This window comes from Protomyctophum bolini, assembly GCF_963924005.1.
Source record: "Protomyctophum bolini genome assembly, chromosome: 1".
In the NCBI taxonomy this organism is placed as follows: Eukaryota; Metazoa; Chordata; class Actinopteri; order Myctophiformes; family Myctophidae; genus Protomyctophum; species Protomyctophum bolini.
Window position 1 is genome coordinate 29,825,676 of NC_137862.1, and position 17,138 is coordinate 29,842,813.

General features: G+C 39.9%; 2 protein-coding genes across 2 annotated transcripts; one reads left to right on the plus strand and one right to left on the minus strand.

Annotated features, from left to right (window-relative positions):
• The first annotated feature begins 4,184 nt into the window (after window positions 1–4,184).
• pole3 (polymerase (DNA directed), epsilon 3 (p17 subunit)) lies at window positions 4,185–10,013 on the plus strand. The gene is made up of 5 exons (XM_080768105.1): window positions 4,185–4,230; window positions 5,397–5,494; window positions 6,718–6,803; window positions 7,800–7,918; window positions 8,314–10,013. The coding sequence occupies exons 2-5, from the start codon at window positions 5,429–5,431 to the stop codon at window positions 8,484–8,486; spliced, it is 444 nt and encodes a 147-aa protein (XP_080624231.1). The 5' UTR covers window positions 4,185–4,230; window positions 5,397–5,428; the 3' UTR covers window positions 8,487–10,013.
• An 818-nt stretch (window positions 10,014–10,831) lies between these two features.
• On the minus strand, window positions 10,832–16,173 carry rpl12 (ribosomal protein L12). Its single transcript, XM_080768094.1, has 6 exons — window positions 16,021–16,173; window positions 13,051–13,124; window positions 12,512–12,610; window positions 12,250–12,331; window positions 11,855–11,941; window positions 10,832–10,985 (listed from the first exon to the last, which is right to left on the minus strand). Exons 1-6 carry the CDS (start codon window positions 16,055–16,057, stop codon window positions 10,867–10,869), a joined length of 498 nt encoding a protein of 165 aa, XP_080624220.1. The 5' UTR covers window positions 16,058–16,173; the 3' UTR covers window positions 10,832–10,866.
• Between the last annotated feature and the right edge of the window lie 965 nt (window positions 16,174–17,138).

Below are 17,138 nucleotides of genomic sequence, written 5' to 3' on the forward strand. Positions count from 1 at the left end.
TTTCACATGCATACTGTAGGTCTAGTGAGCATGACAAAAATAATCTCTTGATTATTTCTGAATTTTGAAAGTCACCTTTGTCGCATATTCATAATCCGAATCCTTTATTGTCACATCACACGATTAGGTGGGTAGGCCTACAGTGTTTTCAACATTGCGGTTACAGCAAGAGTTACAGTCGGGGAAAAAAGAACAGAGAAGAAAGGAACACAGAACAAGTCAAATAACCGGAAGGCACAGTCAAATCAAATATACAAAGTCCAGTATGCATAAGCTGCATGGCCACAAGCAGACATTACAGGATAGATGGCACCAGAGGCGAATACTTCTTATAATAAGCCTGTCTCTAACCCTAACCGCACGCCGAAGCCATGTAGTCGGAATGGCAGTGCTTCGGAATGCCACTCTGCTCCCGGGTAAAGATATGGGCTCTTTATGCGTAAAAGGGGACAGCCCCCCCCCCCCCCCCAGTGGCCCCAGCCCCACAAAAGTGTGACTATGTGACAAAAAGAAAGTGTGTTCCTATTTTGTTCATGGGTGTGCTCAAGCACCAATGCATGCACCCACATAGTTGGCACAGCTGGATGGCACTACGGAAGGCAGTGCCAGTAATGCTTATCTTGTGCAGGTGGAAAACCTGCTACATAATAAAGTATACAATCACAGTCCCATGTGCATGGCTAAAGTGGCATAGTGGGAATATGTTACTGAATACATGATGTACTGTATATTGTTGAGCAATACCAGTTAGTGGAAAAGGCAGTTTGTTTTAGCCTGAAAGCTAAACGAAAAGGAGAAATATGCAGTAGGGAATTTTGCAACGACACAGCCTGACAGAAAGCTGAGTTTTTTTTTTTTATACCCGTGAGCACTGCACAGACATGCTTTTAGAATTGAATTTGGTGGGTGTTCAGAAGATTGTCCTGTGTGTGTACTTGTGTGGGCTGCATTCCTGCTGCAGCATTATAGTTAGGAAGCTAGCTACCATGGAAACCACTTAAATGCTGTACCTTTATCCCCAACAAACTATTAGTTTGCCGGGGTTGGCGGGTGGGAAATGTATTATATACGTAGTCTTTTTTATTGGCCTAAAATATTGTCTATATAGTATACATACATTCATGAATCCACTTGCTGACCGGCTGTGGGTAGGGTATTGGGCTTTTTTATTTAATAGGGGTTTCTTGTGACCCTACTATCCTGTATAAGGCAAAATCTTTTCATGATTCTGAATCCATTCCAAGCATTAGTTTTGCACAAAAAACACTCCTTGTGCTAAAAACAGCCATAGAAGTCATGACAAATGTGATGAGATCAGCACAAATGTGATGAGGTCAGCACATTTGGCTATGGCTGTTTTTAGCCCAAGGAGTGTATTTTGTGCAAAACTAATGCTTGGAATGGATTTAGAATCATGAAAACCCCCTAGTTTGACTTGCCACACGCTACTTAAAGCAAAAGGAAAGTTTGACATTTGTGCCTGCCCTGCCATAGGATGTTAATGATAGGGTCACAAGAAACCGCTATTAAAAAAGCCCAATACCCACAGCCGGTCTGCAAGTGGATTCCTGAATATATGTTTTATATAGACAATATTTTAGGCCAATAAAAAAGACTAGGCCTATACCAAATGTCCCACTTTAAACAAAAGAAGCCTGTCGGCTGCCGGACTATATAGCCTAACTTCTGCTGCCATTCTGAAACCATGCCTTCTAAACCTTCTTTTAATAGCCAGCACAAGAGTTAGTATTTCCCGACCACATAAGACATTGTTAAATAAGCTGTTATTGCCTTTTGCTGTCTGAAGAAGGTTCATTAGCTATTGTTCAATATAGACAGCTCAGGGAGGGTGATGGGTGAGGGATGATGCTAACAGACCCATCAGATTGGTACATCAATCGTAGACTACTATGTGTTTGGTAATTAAAACAAATTGCAATCTAGCATCCTCCCCTGTACATGCTATTGTTCAATACAGACAGCTAGAGGGTGATGGGTGAGGGTGCTACTGCTAACAGAACAAATTGCATACCGTTGTAAAATAGTAGTTCATAATAACAATGATTATATTTGTATTGTTTTAGTCTGTAGCATCCACAGTTGTCCTGCTGCATACACTTATCTGTGTATTGTATGAAACTGGCAACACTTATCCGTGTTATCCATCCATCCATCCATCCATCCATCTTCAACCGCTTATCCGTAGTCGGTCGCGGGGACAACAGCTCCACCAGAGTGCTCCAGACTTCCCTCTCCAGAGCAACATTAGTGACTTCCTCCTGGGGGATTCCAAGTCATTCCAAGGCCAGTGAGTCGATATGTTTCCTCCAACTGCGCCTTGGTCTGCCCCATGTTATATTATTATCTGTGTTATATTATTGCGAAATTTTCAGTAAACTATAAAAATAAAAAAGAGCTCAAAGGGTATGTTCAGTAAACTATAAAAAAAAAAGAGCTCAAAGGGTAATCAAATGTATGCACACACACTCTGTGCAAACACTCAACTCACCCCGAGACAACTCACGTCCGCACTTTTTCATCAGAGGTGGAAAAAGGGTGAGTTGTCTTGTTACCCATTCGTTCAGCGACTAGTCTGTCTGTCTGTCTGCCTTCCTCTCTCTCTCTTTTGGGGGGATTGGGTACCCCAAAATTACAGCGAAATGAAAACAAAATACCCCAAATTTATTTCGCGAAACGCACACGCAGCCCAGGAGGGCCCTGAAAATGTGTAGCCCGGGGGCTCTTGGGAGGGTAAATCCGGCCCTACTTGGGGTATCACATGTAATGCTAGGTCGGACACAGCTAGTGACGTTGTTTTCAGGCCATCTCGAGTTGGGGGTGCACAATGCACACATCCTTTTTATGATGTGTGGAGTTAAAGGACCACTTCACCACTATCGACCCGATCATATAAATTGGTCCTCCCTAATGATCATGATAAAACATATTTTTTTCTACTCTGTCGGCTGTGGGTAGTTCAGAAACCCATCCAGTGACATCGATGGGGAATCCAAACGAATACCAAACGACTCGCCCCTTTACCAACTTGCGAAATGTTTTAATGTAGTTAACAGTTAATTAATTTAGTATTTCCCTCCCTCTCTGAAATGATCTTGTATACAGATTTATTTGATTGTATAGTCGATCTCTATAAAGAATAGTTACTCAGAACTGGAACCAAAAAACAAAAAGCTGCCGGTTCCGTGAAAGCGCCAATGGTTCCAAGAATCTAGAAACGAACCAGTTCTAGAACCAATGTTTATTTGTTTGCTTGTTTGTTTGTTGGTTGGTTTTTTTGGTGGAAAGGGGGCCTGTCTGTCTGTGTCTGTACAATAACTCTATGGTCTGTACACTATACAGGCCCCTTTCCCACCAAAACGCTGTACTTGCAGTGATATAATAACTGTGTAAAGCGTTGAATGACCCTGAATAGTGAAGACATACTTTCTATTATAATTTCTATTTTCTACCCATCATCCCCATTCTTCTCTTACGGAAACCAAATAATAAGGCTACTTTAGGCTTTAGCTATTGAATCAGATCTACAAGCTCATTGCACTACGAGCTTGTGGATCTGCTATTTTTGAAAAATCGTGAAAATGTGGCACAAATCTTTGAATATATTATATTCTTTCACGGCGAACGTTTTTAACTCAAATATTTGCTTCTGGGGGGTCGCTGGAACAACATATTTTCAGATGGGGGTCGGCGGCCAATTACATATATTTTTGGGGGTCCTTGACATGAAAATGTTTAAGAACGACTGACATAGAAACATGAGGTTTTTCAGAAAACTATCCACCAGGGGGCTCATTGGGTTAAGACTCAAGAGTACATTTCATTTTTCATTATGTTACACATTTGGAGCAAACCGAATTAAAAAACATGATGTGGAATGTAATGTAAACATTTAAACATAAACACAGTTGGCAAGAGTTATAGAAACCCTGACAGAATCTGAACACGATTAAGGAATAAGGGCCCTTTATTCTCCACTGCACTGTTTCACGTTGTGGACATTGTATTTATAACGGCTATATTGAAATGATAATCTAACGTTATTTTAACATTTGAGTTACACTACAGTACATTTTATTGATTTTAAAATAAACGTGTAAGGTAAAAAGAAAAAAAGTAGGTCATTTAATGACGTCAGAGTTGAGGAGGTCAGAGTTGAAAGTTGACAGGCAGTCACGTGGGTTGCAGTGGAAGCTTCGCGGGATTCTTGAAGTAATATTTGTATTTGATTTATTTGATACTTTTAATCACTTTTACTAAATATACCGTTAGAATATGAACGTCACTAAGAACAAGCAGACTAGGATACATTGCGCTAAAGACTTTAATACTGCATGTGAAGTGAACAGCTTGAGATATAATCCTCATTTAATAAATAAAATTACCATGCACGTCTCTTCAGCGTTCATTAATAGCCGACATTAATGCGACATTTTGTTGAAAACACGTCACTATGTAAAGTTTTAAATAATAATGACGACGTGTTTGAATGATAGTCTTTACTGCCGAAGCATGGATTGAATTAGCCTTTAGCTAGTGTGTCTGCAATGCTAAATTATGCTAACTCGTTCCTATAGTCACTGTTGTCAAGACTGCTACTACTATTGTAGTGTGTGTGTGTGTGTGTGTGTGTGTGTGTGTGTGTAGGCTGGCTGACACAGTGACACTGTACACATATTAGTCTCATATTCACTGTTAAGTGTGTAATGGTAATTAATCTGTGATACATCAACATGTATGTCTTTTGATTAATTGAACAAGGTGGACCCTTGTAAACAAGTGTAATGCTTTATTGGGTCGTCCACTCACAGTTAAGTCTCTTTGTATTGAGTTGTGCTTTCAATTAATCAATCTATCAATCTATCTATCTATCTATCTATCTATCTATCTATCTATCTATGGTGATAGAGTGACTGTACATAATTATTGATATAATATGCATTAATTTATATTAACTCCGTTAGGCCAAGTGCAGATGTCTACTAAAGCAGTGCTTCCCAAACTTTTTCATGTCAAGGACCCCCAAAAGTGACATGTATCTATTAGCCCTGTGGACCCCCATTTGAAGAGATATGCCAGGGACCCCACACAAGAGAAGATTTTTTTTTTTTTTTTACAGCTCTAGCAGTGATTCTCAACCTGTTTAATTTCAAGGACCCCCACAGTTTGACATACATTAGGGACCCCATTTAATGGAACCAAATGGACCCATTAGGGTCCATAGGGTACTGACAGACTTACGTATTTATTCTATTGTATTCTTATCTGTGTTTCATAATCATTCTTACGGCTTTTGCGTTTATGACACCTGAATTGTCCCGTCCAGGATCAATAAGGGTCTTTTTCTCTCTGTCTGTCTGTGTGATTATTGGCTATAGACGACGTCACTGGAAATCACTGGAAAACAAAGATGGCAGAGAGGCCAGAGGACCTTAATCTTCCCAACGCGGTCATCACTCGCATTATCAAAGAAGCGGTGAGTTCAAATACATGAATTCCTAATGTCTTAAGGGGCTATTCTTAGTCCAGTTTTCAGTGAAGAGGTGACCACCGAAAGGTGGTTAGTAAAAACAGAGAGATGTGTTGTGTGAGCAGTGACCACCGTGTTGTGGCATTGAAGCAGAATCACAGTCGATACATAATCTGTAGTATGATGATACTGTGGATTGACTATTATATATTTGTTCTATTATTATTATTATTACTAATAGACCGGTGCAGAAGGATGCAAGTTGACAATGCATGCGCATGCACTGACCCAGTTATGCAGTGCCATTGTACCTGTTGTCGGAGTGCCTTTGTGCCGACATAGAGGGGCATATCGGTTGGATTGGTGCTTTTGAACAACCGTATTTATTCCGATATGGCCATATCGGTCTGATTGGCAGTTGACAACCACCTATCTCTGGTTTTCAATTTCAACCAGTGGTCCGGGGACCACCCGTGGTCCTTGAGGGAGTTCCAGGTGGTCCCCAGCTAAATGATGGGAGAGTCGGTAATGGATTGGACCCTTATAGATCTTTAACTCTTGAGAGCGTAAAATGAAACCAAATGAACCCGTACGGATCCATTTGGTTTCATGTTACGCTCTCAAGAGTTAATCATTGTTAAATATCTGCATTATTTAATCTACAAGAAATGTATACAATTATATAATAAGAATTGTTATTTTGTCCAGTTTGCCTGTTATCTCTCTTAATGGTATCAACATTAATACAGCATGGAATTGTGGACAAAATCTTATCCAACAACAACAAAATATTCTGTTTTGGTCTGTGAGGTTAAACATCATCAAATGATGGTCCGAGGCTCAAATTCCGAATAAATAATGGTCCTTGATGTGAAAAGGGTTGAAAACCACTGATCTATCTGACCGCCTCAATGCTGGGGACTGCACTCCCTGAGGGCGTGGGTGACCATCTTGACAAAAGGAACAGATCTATAAGCCAGGGGTTTTCAATGTTTTTGGCTGGGGACCCCCAGAAATGCTTTGGTCAGGTCTTGCAAAAAAAAAACTTTTTTATATATAATTTGGGGACCCCCCCAAAATAATTTGGCGACCCCAGGTTGAGAACCCCTGCTATAAGCTAACAAGCTTGTAGGTCAGTCAGTTATTTTTGGCAAGCAATACCCTTGTTTGACGGGAGTACAAATTGAGCATTAATTGTCTAAAGTTCTAAACCTTATTTGTTTTAACAGCTACCAGATGGAGTGAATGTTTCAAAAGAAGCTAGGCGAGCCATTTCCCAAGCTGCCAGTGTGTTTGTGTTGTACGCAACATCATGGTAAGAAAATAGCAGTGTCATAATTATTGTGGGCTCGCTCCAGCGACTCTACAGCCATTTAGTTTTTTGCATCTAACTACTTCCACATACTTTGTGCTAGAAATCTAGTTCAAACATGTTCAGCTTTATGCAGTTGATTGTGTTTGTATTTTGTAAATGCTTTTGCATGAGGAAGGGTCAGATCTTTTAGGTTCACAGAGGTGCTCTCTGTGGTTGCTAGTTGCAGTGAATGTCAGCATACATCATCACGGCACCGGGTCAATGGTCCATTTTTGTTGTAATATTTAGTTTTACTTTTTCTTAGCTTTAATACATTTTCTGTACATCATTTACATTGTGGGTTGTCAGTGAGCCCACGCTGTATGTACTGTACTATGTATGTACTGCCTGTACCGGTATGTACGTCGCATCTCCACTAGATAAAGAGTGCTGGGTTCCGCCCCGAAAATAGCCTCTGCCCCTCTAACCCTCTCTGCATGTCCCTGCCGGTGTGTAACCGTTAGGCGCCAACCTACAGTGCCGTGACGAAGATCACTGGCTCCCCTATAAATGCCAGATCTGAGTTTAAGATTTCCTCCTAACCTACAAAATGTTACACAACCTAGCACCATTAAACATTATACTCGACTCAGGTCCCTAAGATCAAGCAATGCCGGTCTGTTACAAACGACAGTATGTGATCAAGCCGCTTGTCTATAGCTCATCTCCCCGCACACATCCAACAGTCCAGCTCAGTCAACACATTCAAGAATAAGCTAAAAAGAAAACACAACTTTTTTGCATCAGCCTTTGACATCATCTAGTCTGAACCAAGCACTACATTATCCAGCTCATTGCTTTTTATTTGAAATGGCCAACGTCGTTTTTATGTGCGATTTGTAGAATGTGGATGTACCGTATTTGCAGTACTTTTGTGTACAGCCCTTTTGGGACATGTTTTGTGATATTGGGCTATAATCAATGGCATTAACTTGACTCAATTTCCCCCTCCGATAGCGCCAACAACTTTGCCATGAAAGCCAAACGGAAAACACTGAATGCAGGAGATGTCTTGGCAGCGATGGAGGAGATGGAGTTTGAGCGATTCCTGGAGCCTCTAAGAGAAGCCTTGGAAGGTAACGGTATATATATATATATATATATATATATATATATTTGCATCATTGCTAGGAGCTGTGCAACTTATTTTAAACATCCCTGTGTATATGACACTGGCAAATATCTAGATTTGAAAACCCTCAGGGGCCATTAGACCACTACACATTTTCTCTGCAACCTTTCTGATGCTAAATTTATGCTCCAAGACTGAAAATAGCCCATCTACAAGTTCACAACGTGTCATGGATGCATCGCGTTGTGAGCTTATTGACCGGTCGTACAACTAGTATTTGGGCACCCTGAATTTAGGCTTTAATTGATACATTTTAGTGAAAAAGTGTTTAATCCTGTAGATCACTAATATACACCGTAAAAATAAATATTTGCTAATATTTGTTTTGTTCCCTAACAGTATACAAGAAGGGCCAGAAGGGGAAGAAAGAGGTGTCTGAGCAGAAGCGCAAAGACAAGGAGAAGAAGAACGACGCAGAGCACGATAAGAGCAGGGAGGAGGAAGAGGAGGAGCGCATGGACGAGGAGCCGGAGGGGGAGAATGAAGCAGAGGAAGAGGAAGTGGACAACTAGGGACAGGCTGCTGCTTCTGGACTCTCATAACTCTGGGAGTATTCAAATACGGACGGGTCCATTTGGTTCCATTTCAATTCGGTATTTTAAGTCCGACGTCATTTTGTAAGTCCTATGTTACGTCCGGGTCCAAGTGGCACCAGCTCCCGTCCGCTTCTCATTGTAAATAGAATATCTAAACGCGTTAGTCTTTTTTCAATGACGGTATTTTTCAGAAAGGAAGCCATTACAATGCTTCCAACTCGAGTAGAATTAATAATGTTCTGTACAAGTGTCCATGACAAAGAAAATATATGTGGAGACAAATACTATTTTCATTATTATTGAAGGTGGTAACAGTCCATTTGCTCAGTACAATATTTCGGGGGGAATTTTTTGAATGTGTGCAGGGTTGAGTATGTTGAATCTAGTTTGCGTAAATGAGGATTTAGTTGACACAATGAAATAAAATGGTGATAATATTCATTGTGTTTAGTTTAGGGAGTGTACAATTAGGCTTCACCGCAGTGACGACCTGGATCTCCGTCTACACTACAATGTTTCTGAAATGTAACGTTACCACCTTCTCTGTGGAACCTTAGTGTCCCTTTTCTAGGCATGTCATAGACATTGAGATTTGGTGTAGAGGGAAGAAATGAGGTAGCCACGTATAGATGCCCGGGGTACCCTGGTCAACAAATGATTTAGGGTTTAAAGTGGTTAAAGACATGACTTACCGTTAATACTGCATCAATGCTACAATTAAACAGATTACTCAACAAGGATGGTTTAGGGTTTGTTCTTCACTTGAAGGGCAACCTCCTGGAATTACATTGTATTGTGAGGATGTACAACCCTGCATTTTATGTGGCACCAAGAGTGCGAGCCCTCGAGACACAATGTATTTGGATGTTATTTTCGATTCTCACCTGCAGAATTACAATTAGTCACCGTTTCATTTTAGCTGATCATGCTGTAAAATAGTTCTCAAATGAAGCACAGCGTTTTGCTTTGTCCAATAAGGTTTCACAATTCCCAGCTTGTATCATGTTCATTATGGTTCGTTTTTCTTTTGTACTTTGAAGATGCATATTACATTTGATTAAGAAAATTGTTGGTTGGGCAACCATCTATTGCAAGGTCAAGGTTTGTTAAAGACTACCTTCACCTAATGTACTTTGGAACAACTCGTGTGTTTCTTGTCTATACTAATACTTTGTGCATATGCTGGTTGATATCTTAAACAAGTGTATGCACTGAAGTTAATTAACCTAGTCATTTATGCCCAATTTACTGTGCTGCACACCCAAAATATAGCAATTAAAAGCTCACATGACTGTCCTGTATACTTAGAGCCTGACGAGCAGTGAGATGCTGGATTGGTGACTCTTTGTAAACCAATTCTTCTGGGGAAAGAAACAAATCAGTTATTTCGACCTCATGTGTTGACCATGAGGTAATTTGCTATGGCAAAGTTTTACGTTTGCATAGCCAATAACATTTGTACTTTTGTAGAACTGAAAGACTTTTTCAATAAAGATTTTGTACAAGAAAGTGAACAAATTATTGAAGCATGTCCCAGTTAGCTGCATCTGGTTGGATTATGGCCAGTCTCAGAATCACTTTATGGTCATGCCACCAATCAAATGGTTTCTTGAAAGCAACGGAATAAAGCCAACCATGACATGCTCATTCCACTTTTATCAATGCTAGTCAAGTCTCCCCAGTAAGTTGATCAATAATTGGATTCAATGGCCATCACAGGTTTGAAGTTCTACTCAGGATGATCTGTAGTAGCAACTCCCATAACAATATTTGGCATATTTGTTGGTACAGCAGCCACAACATTCCTGACCAAGTCACCATGTCAGATCATATACTAACCAAATATGAACAAGAATGATGTCATCCACAGGTTCACTGAAGTACTTTCTCTATTGAGAAAGACATTCAATAGTCTCAAGAATTGTAGTAAAAAAATAAACAAACTGTCTCTGCGATGTTGTTGGGGAGGTGGCTGTATCGTTTGATAGTCAGTCACTCATATGATAGTCAGTTTCTAAAATTTAACTAATTCAACAGCAGTAATATTAGTGTTCTGTGTGTTACGGCCAGGATGATCTTCTCATTTTTCAAACGCACTTATATGAGGTGATCTAAAATACCCCTATGAGGATTACAATGCAAATACTTAGGAATTAGCACCATCTGATAATTACGTCAGACTTCGGTGCTCTATAAAATGTTCATTTGATATCACTGGCTTTAAATTAAACCCCAATATATGAACAAGAATGTCCAGCCATAAAATGTTTACTTGATGTCACTGGTATAAAAATGAATAAAAAGCCTTTAACACAGGATGGTCAAGTTTTGTAAACAAATTTATTTTTGCTCCCATTTACTCCGATGGGCACTCAACCTTGCCAGCATTGATATCATCAATGACATCATGAGGAGGACGGCCATCAATGGTGCAGCCCACAGACTGGGCGGTACCAAGAATCTCCTTGATGGTTCCTGAAGGATGAGAAGATTTAAGACAAGATTAGACTTTTAAACCAAACTACCTGCAGTTTGTTTTTGTTTCTGAGAAACTCATGTTCCAGGCCTTTCGGCACAGAGTTGCCCATTAATGTAGGCAGCCCTGCTTCCTAGAGCTGGGTCAATTTCAGCCTCCACTGGATTATACTCAGTCACTCTGACAGACAGGTATAGTGGCGGGAGGCTCAGCCATATGATCCACAAAATACTAGAGCCTGATTAACCCATTTAGACCCGAGCTCGATTCTACAAATGTCTTTTTTGTAGAAAGGTTTTTTGAAAAACCTCATGTTTCTATGCCAGTGGTTTTCAAACCTTTACATGTCAAGGGCCCTCAAAAATATGAAATTGGCTGACCCATCTGAAAATATGTTGTTCCAGTGACTTCCCAGAAGCAAAGATTTTAGTTAAAATCTTCTGAAATATAAAGATTTTTCTAAAATAGCAGACCTATAAGCTTGTAGCGCGGCACTCTGTGCCACACTGAGCTTGTAGATCTGCTATTTTTCAATAGCTAAAGTATAACAATTCTTAAAACAGCAAAAGGGGTTCCCGCCCAGAATGGATTCATTACGACTTTTTGATTTTTATTGTAAATTATGCAGCCGGTTTCCCGATCATCATAGCTGAAGTTTTCAAGATTCAAAATGTTCACAATAGCAGATCCAACAAGCTTGCAATGCATCGCTATGCCAACAGCTTGTAGATAGGCTGTGTTTATGAATATAGCTAAAGTAGCTCATAAATTGAAGTTCCGTTTGTGTATTTTATATTTACTTGTCTGCTTGTTCATTAAAAGTTAAAATTATATATTAATCATAAATGAATAAGAGCATTTTACGTACCAGAGAGCTCCCTGGCAATGGAGCGATGCCTCATGGTACGAGCAACGGTCACAATCTCGTCAAAGGTCACACTCCCACTGTGCTTGACTGTAAGCAAAGAAAAATGTGTTAAAACTTCAACATGTCATATTCAAAGAGAAATCGCATGTGCTTACTTTAATTCGAAACGTTTTAGCTCCCTATCCCCACATAGAGGCACAACGTGTGAAACAATGGGTGTTCCAGGCCTTTCGGCACAGAGTTGCCCATTGATGTAGGCAGTCCTGCTTCCTAGAGCTGGGTCTATCTGAGCCTCCACTGGATTATACTCAGTCACTCTGACAGACAGGTATAGTGGCGGGAGGCTACCATACAATACAATTATTAATGATCTCAAGTGCTAGTGTTGAACTTACTGTTCTTGACCTTCTTCCTGTCACGAGGAGGCTCCTTCAGGGCCTTGATGATCAGTGCCGAGGCAGATGGAACCACCTCAATCTAACAGAAAACAAAACAAAAATTGGCATCATGCTGGAAACTACTGTAGTCAAGCTCCATAAAAGTCACCATCATTCCAGAAAGATTCTTCATTCACTCTGAACCAAGAATACCTATATGGATGGATGCATAATGGAAGAGCTCAGAAGATGAGAACTAAGCATCCATGTTTCTACGTACCGCTGCCTGCCTGTTCTGGATGGTCAGCTTGACCGTGATCCTCAGACCCTTCCAGTCACCGGTGGCCTTGGCGATGTCATCACCAACTTTCTTGGGAGACTGAAAAACAGCACAGGAGCGAGGGCCTCGTTTTCAAACTGTTCACATAAATCCCCCAAATGTGTTAAGATAGAAGACTAAATTGTCCTTAACGCCACACCCACATGTAGTCTAGAGACCTTTATCTCCAGTGTTTTATATATTCAAAGATTTTCACCACATTTCACGATTTTCTCAAAAATAGCAAACCTACAAGCTTGGTGCCGTTCTACGAGCTTGTAGATCTGCTATTTTTCAATAGCTAAAGTATAACATCATGCGTAAAACACCAAAATGTTCCAGGCCTTTCGGCACAGAGTTGCCCATTAATGTAGGCAGCCCTGCTTCCTAGAGCTGGGTCTATCTGAGCCTCCACTGGATTATACTCAGTCACTCTGACAGACAGGCATAGTGGCGGGAGGCTATCGGTTTCATATTAAATTATGTTAAGTGCAACTCACCAGACCCAGTGGTCCAATTTTGGGGGCCAGGGCTGATGTAGCTCCAACCTCTCCTCCTGTGCACCTCATGTACACTGTTGGAAAAAATATACAATTGCCAGATTACATACCATTGATAGTACATGAAACCCCTCACAAGATGGTGCTGTATTTAGTGTACAATGTACAGCAACCGCTTTGAAATGCGCTTTATAAATTAATTACTGTACCGTCCACTCAACAGTTCCTCAAGCTAACAGATTAAATACATTTTCCACATACAATAGGAAATTGCATTCATTCAGGAAGCCAAACTTAAATGTCCACCTACAAGTTTGATAGGTTAATAATTAGGTTACCCTCATCCTATTTTTTGGTAAAAAAAACTCTCAAAGGTTAAACCACTATATTCTGATGCTATAGTGTTTGTTCAGCAACAGTGGTCTCGCCATCTCTCAAAACTCTTTAAACAGAAAATATTAGGAGCTTAATATTTAGTGTTCCAGTTTCTTTGTAATCACTTACAATTCCACTCGTTTACTCTGTATCCTGACTGCATTCTCTACCCTGATTGGATAAAATAGGTATCCAAGTTTCAGTTGGCTTTTTTTTTTTTTATCTGGACACATGGAGACTCCTGTTACTGAACAAACTCTAAAAGCAATGAGTACTCTCACTATAGAGCTTTGTAACAGTTAATTTAACTAAAGAAAATCACTTGCATGACCTTTAAACATTAGAGCTGGCCAATATATGAGATATGAAACTAGGGATTTCGGACATGACAATATCATGGTTTTAAAGGGGTGCAGTCAAGTGATGTCATTTACTGGTATATAATATAGTATGTATAGTTGACATAGATACTCCACCGTTACGTTCTTAGCTTATACACGATTCATGATAACTACTTAAATGTAAGTCGCTCTGGATCAAGAGCGTCTGCTAAATGCCTAAATTGTAAGCCTTAATGCCAAAAAAGCCCATGCTAAAGTGTGCAAGCATCCCAAGTCATGATCCACACAATATAGTATTGGTAAACTACAGCATATCTATGCACTCATGACTGCATCTGATGGTTTTACCCTTTTAGACCAGATGCAGATTAAAAGAAAAAGGCTTCTAAAGCCTAAAGGTTTTCTGAAAAACCTGTTTGTCAGTGGTGCTCAACCTTTTCCCTGTTGACTAAAATGATCTCCATTTGGCCGCAGACCATCTGAAAATATGTTGTTCCCGGGACACCCCAAGAAGCATAGATTTGGGTTAAAGAACACATTTTTTTTAAATAGCAATGTACAAGCTTGCGCCATGAGCTTGTAGGGGGTTCCAGGTGGTCCCCAGCTAAATGGAGTAACCACATTTGGTTTCATTATTATGCTTCGTTAAAACATCTGCATTACATAATTTACAAGAAGCCTGGACAACCGTTTGCCTGTTTTAATCACATCAATAAAGTGTGGACAAAATCTTAACAAAATATTAAGTATGCAAGGCTAAATCGTATCAAATGCTGAATAAATGGGCCTCGATTATGAAAAGGGTATAGACCAAAGTCACAGAAAAGCCCATTTCTCAATCCTCCCCAGTTTTCTAGTACATGAATGGTTTGTTTTGCGTTGGGAATAAAAGATTATATTTGTAATTCATGGCAGCGCAGGATGAGATTTGTCTTGTGGAAATTTAGTTTTGCATAGCTTTCTAAACATGTACTGTTCTACTTCTGGCAGTGAAATTAAAATAAGTGCTTCAAACCCATTTTGATAATCATATTCACATTACTAATTCGCTAAATGAATTTAACAAGGTTTTTAAATACTTAAAAATTATTCCCAAAACAAAAAACATTGGATGCCCCTCAAAGGTAAAGTTGATTTATAGCCTTTGTCATGTCTGTCTTTTGTCAAAAGAAAATGTGAATTTCGTTTTTTGACAGAGCTTCAGCCACAGTCTGCTTATTTTAACCATGCACCTTCAAGCAAAAACACATTTAACACACTTAAGTTTACCCCCCCCCAATGATAAATGTGCATAAAAATAACGCATCTGGATTTCTAGTAAGCGTTGGGACGCTAGTATGACACGATTTAACAGTACTCATGTTGCATGACAACCACGAGGTGTCGCTCGCTGCTCAGAAATGTGCGTCGCTGTAGTAACTCTGGGCTCAGTCAAAATAGTTATAATAAATACATGGTCTAATAAAGGCGTGTTGACCTAGTGCGATTCCACACTCATCAAATGTGAACGTAACGACATGTTCATACGGTTTATAACTATCTCTGTAGTAAATGTGAAAAAGGAAAAATTACACCTTAGTGGTTTTCAAAACCAGTGGTACTTGAGGGGGTTCCAGGTCGTGCACTCTGCCCAGCTAAATGATGGGGTTGGTAACCAAATCCCTTTAAGATTTTTAACTCTTGGTAAACATATTTCACGCTCTGTTAAATTATTGTTAAACATCTGGCATTACTTAATTTACAAGAAGTCTACACAATTAGAGAATGTGGAAGAATTGTTTGATAGTTTGTCTAAAGCATGGAATTATGGACAAAATCTTATCCGACAACAAAATATTCTTTAGTTGTGTCTGAGAGGATAAATGTCATCAGATGTTGGACCGTGGCTCAAAAGCCCAATAAATAATAGACCTTGATATAAAACGAGTTGAAAAGCTACTGAGCTAGGATGCTAATGCTAACGTGACTGAGTCCCGAGCTGCTCACGCTCAAAGACGGACCCCACGTGGTCTGCAGCTTTACTTACCCAATAGCTTCTGTACAACGGCAGATAAAACGTCTCATTACCGTGGCCGTCAGTACATAAAACATAATGTTTTATTAATCAAATAAACCTTAAAACACCATCCCTTTCCACGTTCTGGTAGTGTAACCGTCATGTGCGGTGGGCGTACTGAGCGCAGACCAGACGCCGCCGCCGCCATCTTGACTTTAGAAAAATACCTCTAAAAACAAAAACCTCTAACAAACATACCAACTTTAATCTCAAGGGGGTCGAATTTGGGAGGCATGTTGATTCAGTTGACGCTTGGTTCTGCAGGTTGTCACTGGTTGTTAAATGGTGAGGGTGTCGGATGAACCCAGATAAGGGACGACCGATCACTGTTGCACCTTCACCGCTAAGAGAAGAAAGGAAAGAGCGAGCAGTGAGACCACACGTCTTTATATACCACCACCAAGTAACGCGAGACTTGTACAGTGTTGCCAACACTGTACACTGGGGGGGGGGTCTGTGAAAACCACAAACCCAAAAGAAGCCTGACTACTTAATATAACTAGCCTATTTTCAAAACAATCATGGAAAACATAAAATGTGACAAAATGTTGAATATTCTTTGAAACATTATAACAAGAACACAAATCTTGTATGGGGGTTCCTGGCTGGCAAAATATTTTTTTGATGTAGAGGGTCTTTATTTCATTTGGCGGCAGGACAAATACATTGATTGATTGATTGATTGATTGAAATATGTATTAACAGTTTGCAGAATTACAGTACATTTCAAGCACAAACTCAATACAAAGACTGTTAACTGTGAGTGGACGACCCAATTAAGCATTACACTTGTTTACATTAATCAGGGGGTCCTTGACATGAAAATGTGTGAGCATCACTGGTTTAAAAAAACATTAGGAAACATGCCTAAATAAGCAACTACACTCTAGAGAGTACCAACAAGCTATTTTACAGATTTCTTTTTTAATAGCACTAAACAGCACTAATATGACAGGCAGCACATAAGACAAGACACGTCACAGAATAATCACAATATGACAAGTCAAAAACACCAAAATAATCCATTTCCCTCATATAATGTTCAGCCACATATAGGCTATATTTTCCAACTGTATAGCCTATGATGCCTGGCTGACATATTCAGCTATACTTCAATACACAAATCTATATACTCTCAGGGTTACAGACCTGTAAGGGCCGATTCAAACTCCTATTTTAGAGCCGAATAAAACTCAGTTCGACTCTGTATACTACAATGTGACGTCATTTGAGGTTCGGGGGGGCAGGTAGCCTATACCGTCCTAAGGTGCTACGGAAAATTTCTGACGAACCGAAATCATTTCGGCACTACAGCG